At 35.6% G+C, this 12378-nt stretch overlaps 1 protein-coding gene across 23 annotated transcripts in view; it reads right to left on the reverse strand.

Annotated features, from left to right (window-relative positions):
* Nucleotides 1–12378, reverse strand: part of MYCBP2 (MYC binding protein 2) — a 209429-nt gene that overhangs the window by 36608 nt on the left and 160443 nt on the right. For 21 of the 23 annotated variants that reach the window (XM_082304029.1, XM_082304014.1, XM_082304023.1 and 18 more), the window contains 2 exons: nt 2159–3802; nt 658–827 (listed from right to left, as the gene is read on the reverse strand). In XM_082304029.1, coding sequence (XP_082160155.1) covers nt 658–827; nt 2159–3802 — 1814 coding nt within the window. The remainder of the gene's footprint in view (nt 1–657; nt 828–2158; nt 3803–12378) is intronic. The other 2 variants (XM_082304015.1, XM_082304026.1) reach the window with 1 other exon arrangement.

A 12378-nucleotide genomic window follows, 5' to 3' on the forward strand; every position in this document is an offset into this window, starting at 1 on the left:
CAAACTTTCAATAAACAGATGAAAGTTTTGCTGTTTGCCTCAGGACGAATTTTGTGTGCACAAAGCTTCAACAAATTTAGTTTAAAAAAGAAATTTAAATTAGCATTGTTCTGCTTATCTTAAAACCTCACCATATTTGTATACTTGAAGCAAGAATTTGAAATTGGTCATGGAAGACCAATATAAGAACACCGCTTTTTGTACTATTCCCATTAAAAATTGCTCTAGTTTGCCCAATGCTTGCCATCTGTATCCAATGATCTGGATGATTAAGATCATTAAAGAAACTATAAAGTTAAAACAGTACTCATATTTCAGTAAAACAAATAAAACAGAATTCAAAGTTCAACCAACTGACACATACTTTTTAAAAATTAGGTACCACATCCTATGCTGCAGTTGTATTGGGATAAAAAATAAAATTACGTTACAACTTTGAAAACACTACTGTCTGAAGGGAAGAAATCTGGTCAGAAGTAATCAGCAAAGTTTCTATCTTATTATTTTAAACCTTTCAATGACACAAGTGGATATTCCAAAACCTTCCAAAATTCTGAAATTCCAGATTTTTTAAACTGGCCCTACCTTATTTTCAAGTTGTGAACACAGTACTATTAAGTAGATAGAGAGCTAAACATATGAGAAACATGAAAATACCTTCTCTCTTGCTGCTGCTTGCTTTTCACGGAGATATTTTTCTCTGCATCGATCGCAAACCAAATACCAAGTGCTTCCTCCAATACCACCATCACCACAATTACCAGCCCATCCTCCACAAAAGTGCCCAATGCTGTTATAACCTTGGCCACCTGCATAACGGCCACAACCTACATCAGGGAAAAAGATGAAAAAAGTTATTTCAAAAGGAGGACTATTATAATATTATTTATTACTGTAAAAGAAGGATGGAGAGGGGGAAGGAAGACGCTTGTCTTTTCCTGGCCTAATTTTCTCCTTTTCTGTATCTCTGAACTGATTAAAAACCAAGGTGCACGTCCATGCGTCCCAGCAGTATCTAAAGAATCCAAACGCACTGTAGTTTTCAAGTTTTTATTATGAATTTGTCCAAAGCATCAACAGCTCCCTATTCAGACAGCTAAGTAATGGTAAGGTCGGTATTATATGTTAGCCAACATTATCTATAATTTAACAAACATAAAAAACCTACTCCCTGTCTAACAAAGCTTAAAAGGGAATGAAGTGCATTCCTTTGCTGATTACTGTTTCTCAGAAAGATTCAGGGCATTGATAATCGCTAAATAATAAGGCTCCTTAATTTTGCTTTAACTTCGCATACAGTGCTAAAATAAGTGCCTACAACATCAGGCTGAGCTTCACTAACTGGCAAAATAATTAGTTATGTTTACAAGCTGGAAAACAGAGAAATAATTTTTTTCTTTAACAAGGCTACTTATTACTAGCTATATTGTAGCTAATCCCTTCTATTAGTGATCCCTTTTCTAAAGAAAACACAACTTATGTATCTTTTGAACTCAGTTGACTAGCTGAGATAATGACTAGCTGGCACGGATTTACCTCATTTTCCCAAAATTAAACAAACTCCTGAAAAAAATTCAGGGACCCACATAAAGAGAAAAAATAGCAGACTCGGGTTGTGTTTTACAATACAAATTGTCTACAGACTTTAACTGGTTTGGTTTTTTTTTAAGATACATTTTAAACCAAAAAAATTAGTCATTGATACCCAGTACTGACACAGCAGATAAATAAGTTTTCTACTATTCACAATAGAATAGTAATAGATAACTTTTGGCAACATAGAAACTCTAATTAACCAATCTCATATTTTTAATTTTATTTCCAGTTTTCTCAGCACAGTTTCAAGCCCTAAAGTGTAACAAACGACATGTTTCTGAAGAGCTATTGTAAAGTCAGCTTGTTGTTTTGGCCTTGTTTCGAACAACTTTCTTCAGCATCTTGAAAGCTCAGATCCGTAACTACTTACAATTACTTACACAAGCGTGTAAAGAATTTGTAAGTACGTGTGTCTAAGTTTTAATTTAGCTTATATAAGCAACTGTGTTAAAATATTAGACAAGACAGCCTGACATATTTTCATAACAGTAACTAATACCAAAATGTGTATGTACAATATATTTTACAGACGAAAACAGGAAATAAAAAGTATGTAATTTACCTGGATGAGCTTGTCTCATGTGGTAAGTCACTGGATATGGATGGGATTCTCCACACAACTCACAGATGGTGTCTTTTTCAGGTCCTCCCACTGCAAGCTGAGCCATCTCGCCAAACAGATTTCCCCTAGGCCTAGTCTCAACCTTTTCTTTCTTCTTTTTCTCTTTTTTGGTTTTCTTGTTATCTTTGTCACTTTCCTTCTTTTTTAACACTGCACAAGAACCAGGACTTGGAAAAATCATGTTTTGGGAAGCTGCTTTAATAGTTGCTAAAGAAATATCTTCCCAGAAAGCTACCAAATGCTGCAGTGTTAATGGAAGAGGAGACTTGGATTTCATCGTGTGATGACTGGATGTTTCAAAGGAGGTAGTTTCAGTTTTTCCATCCTCACACTTTTCATGCAGAGGTGGTTCTTTTAACATTGAGAGGACTTTGTTTTTATTAATGCTACCCATTTTAGATATATCTGGTCCATGAGGCGAGATGTTGAACATGTTAAGAGCAGATGATATTTCCAATGAATGTCTGTTTTTCAACTTGGTTTCTTTTTCCTCTGCAGGTTGTTGAGTAAGACTGCTTCGTATTGGTGCATGCTCTTTGGACAGTTCTGGATTAAACTTCAAAAAAGAGGAACAAGCCATAGCATCATGAACTATTCCTTCATGCCAAAGAAATGCAGCAAATACAGCTCTAGCACATTCTGCAACAGAAGGTGACATTGCTTGCTTGGCAGGCTCTACAGGCTTGGATCCATCTCCTTTGAAAAGGAAGCTGGATTTTTCCTTTTTGGGTCTTGTGTGCCTACCAGCACATTTACGGCTCACTTTTGGAGATGCTCTCATGTCTTGCTCATCTTTCAGTGGTGCTTTTCCTATGCTGAAATGAACTTTATTAGAACCATCGTCCAAACTTCTGAATTCTGTGTTGTCTTCACAGGTGCTATCTGTAATGCTGTTAGTCTTTAAAGTACTTGAAGTACATACTTCAACAACCTCACTGTGAAGATTTTCTTGTACGACATGAGGGGAAGGAGCTCTATTTTCAGTTTCTGTAACAGGTTTTCCATCTTTTGCAATAATTTTTGGTTTGGGTGAAGTGGACCTCCCCCTTAAGGGTTCTGTTAGTGGTACTTTCTTTTTGCGAAGGGTGTCTGGATCTAACGTGTAAGAATCTGATTTGGAGCGTTCTCGAGGAGGATCAAGCTTTGTTTTTACAGGGGATGAAGCTTTCTGAGGTAGAGTTTTGTCATGGGGTGATGAGGATCGTGGAGAACTAGCACCAGATCTAACGGCTGTAAGTGTCTTTGTCTTTGGAGAAGATGACCGGGTTCCTGGCCCTGGAGATTCAGCTCTCAGACCAGTAGTTGTTCTTCCATCGGTTTTTAGTGTTTGCAAAGTGTTATGATTTGGAGACAAAGACCTGCTGTGAGAGTCTGACCGCAATTTTGCAGCATCTGATTTCAGCATAAGAGACTCACTGGCAGATAAGCCTTCTGTATTCCTGGGTTTCTTCTGGTCAGCAGTGGCTCTATTCATTCGTACATCAAGCTTGGGTGACCTGCAGTCAGCTCTGTGTTTTGATGACATGTCTGATTTTCCCGCTGGAGAAATTGGTCTAGCAGCTCCTGTGAAATTCATTCGGTCACCTGTTTAGTATATTTCATAATTAAATTATTATGTTCTGACAGTGATACCTTTAATAATACAAAACAAGGATTAAAGATCTGAACACAATATAAAATTCAAACACATGCTTCTGTTCACATCAAAATGAAAGGAAACATAAGGGAATTTTTTTCCCCTAGAATATTTTCAATACATTTCTTCTCCCAAAGATAGGTACAAACAAGTGTTAGGAAATATCTACAGAGAAAACACTACTATGGAGGTATCAAAAGGCACAGTTCACTACTTCCACAAAACACTTGTAAAGGAAGTGCAATTTATATCCTTAGGTAAAATGCCAGGAGTTAACTAAGTTTACCACAGTTGCAACAGAAACCAAGGATTATTTATTTATTATCTCTACGTGTGTCAGCCTGATTGCAACAAAGGACTTGCAAAAAGACCGAATGTATTACCAGATTTATTTTCTTTAACGCTCAAAAGTCAGGAAACATAGGAAATAAATACAGCTATAAGGCAAACTGGGTAAGAGGATTACAAACATGCTTAAAATGATTCACATTGATAATCTGAGGTATCTATCTTTTTAAGACTGATGTTCTGCTACCAGAACACAACCTACTAAAAAAAAAAACCAACCAACCCAAAACCAAAACGAAACAAAAAAACAAACACCTTTTTCAACCACTAAGCTAAACCATCAACTCTGGTCTATGATGCCCTTTTATTTTGATGCAGTAATTTATTATTCCTATGCACACTGACTTCGTACATGTATTAATCCACGTAACTATAAAAACTATGGGCAGCTTAATATAAATACATGCAAAACAAGTATATGCAAATAAGTATATTAAGCAATCTGTTTCTATTAATTCTGTGAACACACTCAATCCCTCTTTCAGAATTGTGTTTTGAAAATTAAGACAAGTAATGTTGAAGTTACTGGCAAGCAATGCAGCAATCGTGAATTAAATATAACCGTCTCTCCACAAAGCATTACACTGCAAAGTCTTGAATGCATAGTTAAGTCGTTCTGATTTGAATAGGTTTTCATTAGTTAAACATGAAGAAGTTTCTCTTGCAAGGCTTGTAGAATTAGGCCACAGTACTTTTGATTATTTTACTTTTCTAGACACTAAAAGGTTATTTCCGCTGGTCTGAGTACTTTTTTGGGGAAACAACTATTTGTCAAAAAAATAAAGTTTCAATTAATCAGAGAATATTTGCAAATTTGGACCTTGATTTCTAATGGGAACAGAGAGGATAGGCAGTCATCTTTTATCCAGTACTTTCAGCATTTACTTAGAAGGTAGGAAATCTGTGTTTACTTCCTTCTGCATTATGGGACCTGAACCAGCTTCTTCCAGTTCCCAACCATTATCCCTATGCTAGAAAACATATAGAAGCACGGATCTCAGTTTTTTCCTACTCTTGCCTCTCACAATACAAAAACAAACATATTTTTTGGAGCAAAGTCTAGCAACCCAGATGTTTCCTCAGGTTACAAAACAATTCTTATTATTTTGCTACCTCCATATTTAAGGAGCTTATAATAAAACAAACAGCAACAGGAAAAAGTGAAGGATACCTATATTAGAACATTTAACAAGCTTGAAGGTTAGGGTACTCTCCTGGCTTCCCAGGACATGGGACATGGTAGGAGTTCATACTTCTCCAGGCAGAGGAGAAATATTTTGTCTACATTCAGGAACAATATGCCAAATGTAAACAGTAGAATATAATAATAATGTCTCAAACATGGTCATAATAAATTTTCAGAGTACAGTCTGTCTTTATTCTTTTTTCTTATGAGTTCTGTAATTTTTTGTGGGGTGGAAGGGAGGGAGGAGGAAGAGGAAGGGAAGGAATAGCATGGTACATCATCGTTTATAAAATGATTGTTCTTAGTAGAAGAAAAAATAAAGTTTTTTAAATATCAGTCCAAGCATTTTGTTCATGCCAGCTCAGTTATTCACCAGTTCTACTGATGAGATATTTTGAAATGTCTACTTTGTGATATGTGAATTCAGAAATGTAAATTATAATTATACACACTTTTCCCACAAACAAATAAAAAGATGAATTTAAGGTTTGCCAGAAGAGAAAATACTCTAGATATAACCTTTTACAGAATTCCTCATAAAGGAAAAAATAGTGAAAAGACAACAATAGTCATCTTAGAGGACATAAAACCCTGTAAACCATTCAGCAATGTATCAAATTCAAAGTATATGCATGACTAGTGAATATCAAGCAAGAAAACATTCTAGAACAAAACTGCTTATGAAAGGCATAGCTTAACAGTAGCTTCCAGCAATAAAAAATATTTTATGTTTTTAAAAACAAAGGTTTGGATTTGCACATATACAGGTAAATAATCCTAATTAGCATTCTAGACTATCAGGACAAAAAAAAAAAAAAAAAAAAATCCCTCAAATGAAAAACTGCATAATCATATAGCAAACTGCTTTATCTGTAAACAACAAAAAACCCCCATATATTTTTCCCCTTTCTTCTTCCATACTTCATTTGCCCATTGTTTGAAAACAGATGTTATTAGATTAACAGTCACCTTTCTGTTTACAAAGCAGTAAGAGACAGCTAGATCACATATCATGAAGTTGCTGTAACTCAGGAAGACAACACTGAATAGTTACATCAAATGAGCTCCCAGCAAATACCAAATTTGAACATTTACTTCCAAAACAGTATTTTATTAAGCAAATGAAATGAAAATGAATGGAACGAGAGAAAAAAACATTTTGAATGTAAAATCTGGATAACCTTGCTATGTTGGCATGCATACCCACCCTTCAGTTTGTGAGAGAGAGATGAAATAGCAGAGGCAGGCCCAGCTACATCACTAGTTTTGTAAATACGCTCACGAGAAGCAAGGCAGCAGGATGGAGTTTCTACAGTGGAAAACAGTTGCACAGAAGCAGCACAGATTCAATGGAAAAAACAGTAAAGATAAAACCAAGCATTTCAAATGATATGCATCTCCTTTGTTAAGTATTCTGAATCCATTGTTTAGACTCCTACCTTAGTTTGAAATGAGAAACAGTTACTTCAAGATGTTTTCCCTGATCTAAATTTTAAAGGAATAAAAGATCTTCTGTGATTTCAGTATTAGTTTCTCAGATATAAAAATGTAATCTGTGTAGACTAGCCAATGAGATTTATGGTTTATTATAAAAACAGTATCTAGTTTTCAACTGAACTCTGGTTTTAAATGGGAACTTTTAATCTGTAAATTCAGAGATTAATTATTAAAACTGCAATATGGCCCTTCTACATGACCAATTCTCACATTCTTTTGAGAAAATTAGAGAATGCCTAGACATTTGTGTTAGAAAGTTTCACTAATCACTGGAAAGAATGAAGAAAAATATTTTAAACCCATCAAAACAACCTGTTTTCAAATCTGAATGCACCTCAATAATGTGAAGTTTTGACAAACTTCATGTGTGTAATGTGAACTTTAGTTTTTCAGTACTATCAGGAGACATAACTAGCAGTAGAAGAGTTTCTGTCCAATGGTACAGACATGAAAACAAATCTGTATCAACCCTTAAAAATAATTTTGCCTTAAGAAAAAAACCCAAAGTTAAATTCTGATATAATCCAAGATAATTTCAGTATAGTCTACTGACACCAAATCTGTTAGAGGTACAGTTCCAAATGAAATTTGGAGTGAGGTAACAGCAGGGACTTTTAGTTTCAAGTCTATCATTTTACTTTCCTATAATGTTGTTTTTAATTCTAATTACAATTCCTATTCCTTCCTTTAGAAAAAAATAAGTCTAATTCTTGCGGCATTAATAACTTTAAAGAGATTGTGTATGTAGGAAGATACTCTGTTTTAGAGAGACCCTCTTGTACAAATGGAAGAAGACAAGTCTACTGAAAATAAGTGATTTCAATTCCTGCACTGCTTAAGACATCTTTTTGTCTGATACTACATTTACTAACCTGTACACATAAATACATTAAAAACCTTATCTTAAGCACTGAGAAGCAGTCTATAGATTCTACAATGAGGTGTTCACACATGCTTGAAGTAAGAATTTCATTCTTTAGAACAAGAAAATAATTTCTATTTTCTCAATCCAGTATTAGCATAAATTTAAGAACAATAGTACCTACTTTGATGCCTACAAATGCTTTGGAGATCCAATACTAACTATATTACTTCTGAGTAGAAGGATATCATTCCACCAATTTTTAAAGGCAAAATGCAGAAAAACACATTGGGAACACAAAGTAGCAGTGGAGGAACAATTCTGTAAATACAAGCCTATGAATGTCAATTTGATATACGAGCATTCCAGTCTATGAATAATTAAATTAAAATCTTTTGCCTAAGCAATGGATGCCTCTTCAAAAAGAATGCATTCCTCTTTCGCTTGCTGTTACTGACATGGAAGCTACAATATGGCTGTTAGCTGAATTTCCTCAAGCACTGCAAGCAATGTATCTTTTTTCACATCCTGAAAATGCCAAATGCCACAGTGACAGTTGGACAAGGACTCTTTTTTTTTTTTTATAAGTAAAAGAATATACTGAAGTCAACAAACGTTTGAATATTAAATATTAAAAAGGGAGAAAAGTATTAGATACTGTTATAGTAGGGTAATGAGTGTGTGAATGAAAGCAAAAGCTGAAACACAGATTTATTAGAAAAACAGTAGTAATGTTCATTACCCAAAGGTAGGGTTTGGAGCACCAAGACTTGAGCCACATAAGTTTATAACTGAAAGAAGTATTCCTGTGCTAGAAGGGTAGATAAAAATGGTTCTATAATTTTATAATTTGTAAATACAATTTTTGAAGACGTGGTAAGCCAAATTTATTTCTAAAATAAAGCTTTACACAATTTGTGCTCTTCCTCTAAACATTACCGTACCAGTCCTCCAGGGATAATTTTGCATTGACGTGGACAAATGTATGCTTCATACATATCTTTCATTATCAGATCTGTAAAGCCTAGGGTATGAAACCATTTAACTTATTAGCTCAAATTTTCAGGAATCATGCTTTGGCAACACGCAGCATCTGAAAAAACAGTTAAACTAATACTTGCTGGCTGCTTCGCGTGACACTTAAGTAATTTCATCATGATATGGAAGAGATCAGTGTGCTTGGTTAAGAGTATTCTCTCCCTTCATTTTACTGGAACACTACCAAGAAGGATTATGTGCTCCATATGTGTGCTGGTCTTTTGTGCCCCCTCCACAGTTTAGGAAATGCAGATAGAAGCACTGCAGGCAAAGCCAGTGGTTCTAAATGCTCCGTAATTAGCACCTAGAAAGGAAAGGAACAAAACAAAAGAGAAAGCGGTAGCACAATACCAAAGGGACAAAGAACTCCTGACACGAATGGTAGGGCCTGATCGTATACTGTGGGACCATGTGCTGGGTTGCAGCTCTGCAACATGGATTGGCAAGGAAGCAGCCTGACAGGACACTGCGAACGTAATGAACAGCAGCTCAGCACCGCAGCTTCTGCCTGGACTGAGATGTGTAGGAAGCAGTAGCTGTGCTGTGCAGCTGCTCAGTGAGCGGCCAGGGCTGCACTGGAAGAGGGAGAACGTGACAAATGAGGCTAACAAGGGGGATCCGAAGCCTCTGCAGCCTATAAATCTGTTCTTCATTTGCAATAGCAACTCAGATGTGAGGAAACATGGCATAAAGGTGTAACGTTGGAGACTGCAAGGTCTCAAACTTCCCTCCCCAAGTTCAGAGTTCAACAGCCAACTGTGAAATTTTGATTACTGATGCTGGACAGCATAGCAAGATCCTGCCTCCCTGGCTTGTCACGTCTAAGGAGTTTTATGACCCAGCACACATTACTGAAGGTTGAGAAACAAGATCTTCCTTGACCCTCTAGGTTCCTGCACTTCACCTATACTCAGAATCCAAGCAGAAATGTGAGTCTTCTGTGTTCTTCATGAAGTTCAGAGACAAATTAATCAAGCAACCAGTAATAATTTTGCAGCTATGGGAGGTTGCAGTCCTGAGCAAATACCTGTTACTGATGATCTTACAAACTTCTCAGAAGGAAGCATACTCAGGTTGGAGTAATTAGAGACTGTTTTCTTGAAACAATCAAAGAAGAAACATACATAAACTTGTGCTCTTTCTGGAAAAAAATCCTTGCTAAGATTCCAAGTCAATACAGCTGTTCCTGAACTCTAGGTAGATTACGTCATCTCTTGTAGCTTTGTTGGACTTTTAGCTGCGTAAAAGATTGACGAGGAACTAAAATACATGACAAGAGCATCTTAATTTTGTCTGTCCCTGTGAAAAAGAAAACAAACTCTCAGCTTTTTTCCCTTGTGTGACCATGTGTGACAATTAGCAAAGGAATTAAGTAGGACAGAACAATCAGCCCATCCTAGAGCTCTAGCAAATAACACGAAACTGAGTAACATAGTTCCCCCTTCTTTTTTATAATATCCCTTCTGTAACAAATTCTTTGACAAAACACACAGGACTCTTGTTAGCTTACCCATCTATGATGTGAAAAGAAAACAGAGACACTTCTCATTTTTTCAAGCATTATATCTGAGGAAGTGGTTGTCCAAAACTGTAGTATTTCCACAAAAAAATAACCAGACACTGTATCAGAAGATAAAAGGTTGTGACAAGCCCTTTCCCTCTTCCCCAAATTAATTTGGTAACCAAACCAAACCCCAAGCACAGGAACCATTCCTCAGAAAGAACAGCTTGCTACAAACTCTTCTAAAGAAAAACTACAATCTGTCACTGGCACAGAGTATGTTTTAGAATCAAACCAACATTTTTCTTCCTATTATAAAAACCTAAATTAAGGAAATAATTCTGGACGACATTCAGCATGATCCTAACTTTCCTCAGAATCATGCAGGAAGACAGATATCTGAGGAATAACAGAAAATGTAAGTGGTCGACTAAACTATTTAGGCAGACTTTCAATCAAAACCAGTATTTAGTATATAACTTCTGCAGCCATGGAAATCTAGGCTGGCATCACTTCTTTCAACTATTAGATTATCATTAGTCCCTTAAATATACCAGTTCTTGACTATAAACATTGATTTCAATTTTTAGATCTAACTTTACTGCAGGAAGCACTTAAAGACAGAGCACGTAATTTGAAACTAAAACTAAGCACGTCTAGGGCAAAAATCCAAGTGACTTGATGTGGAGCCTTGGGATATGTTGTTTAATGGATTTAACTTTTAATTACATGTTTGATAACAGGAGGCTATAAAGTGCTTTGGAAATAATGAATGAAAATTGCACATTTAAAAAGAGCTTCTGCTACAGTTCTATTATAGCTGTTAAACACAGGTTAAAAACCACATAGCAGAATTCGACCCAAGTAGAACTTTTCTGTCTAAATATTTTTATTGCATATATGCCTTGCTATTCTAATTAATCTTGTATTGCAAATTAATCCACTACTCTCTAATATGTAAAGTTTCAAGAAATATAGTAATAACAGAATAATTGTTTAAAAGAAAATATTTAATCTAGGGAGTCTTATTTAAGTTTCAAATATCTCTGATAATTTCCTTGACTATTAAATGAACAAGTACATGAATATAGTCTTACAGGCCTCCCTGACAATATTCTGAATTTGGATGAACTTGTAAATGGAGGATTAACAAATTTCCAAAAGATTAAGGAAATTCAAACAGGAAATCTTCCCCCATATAATTCTTAAATTTTGATAGTGAAAACAAAAATGTTAATACTTCCCTGCTTTATGCATAATTTACATTATTTGCATCAAATCTTAAATTAGATAATAAACTGTTTGGAACAAAGTCCTTGTATCAAGTCACAGTTAGTGCAACAGTATACCAGTTCTGGTTGATGATTTTTGCCCTGCTGGAAGGGCAAATAACCATATTGGTTGAGAACGTATACTAAGCTAAGATCCCAAATCAGACACAAACTTGAAAAATTTTTCCAGTTTCATTATTATTTTATTTGGTAGACTACCAGTGCTCCCCTATCTGACAAAAAAGGCTTCCTTTTGAATCAGGGATCCTTGTTAACACACAGATCATGGATGTAGCTTACTGAATACAGTTTATCTACATCTGTTGGACAGGCAAATCCATTGAGCAAGATCTTGTTGGGCAGCCAATAAAAAACGTTGACAGCTTTTCTTTTCACACAATACAGATCTAAATGCTAACGGACAAATCATCTGAAGTTTGAAATAAGACAATTAGGGTTATTTTTGATGCAAAATTGAAAAAGAAACTCTGACTTTACTACTCTGAACAAGAGGAGAAAACTAAAAGTGATGGGAAAGAATATACAATTGACAAATTCTCAATGATGGTGCACTGATGCCACTGGCAGTCACCTGTTTTGTCCGAGTAGGTTTTGGAATATTCTGCTTTCAGGACGTTGGTTTAAGTCCAGTATAAGTACAGAAGATCACTGTCAGAATATTTCTGATAGTCTTTATGAAAGTGAATTAGAGATTTTAATCTAGTTCTCACATGAAGCATGTCACTGTCACTTCAATCAGCTGAGCTGGGTAGATCCAGGACTGCACAGACATAGAGACTGAACTGACCGACAGGGTCCCA

This window comes from Platalea leucorodia (assembly GCF_965183815.1).
Source record: "Platalea leucorodia genome assembly, chromosome: 2".
NCBI classification, from domain to species: domain Eukaryota; kingdom Metazoa; phylum Chordata; class Aves; order Pelecaniformes; family Threskiornithidae; genus Platalea; species Platalea leucorodia.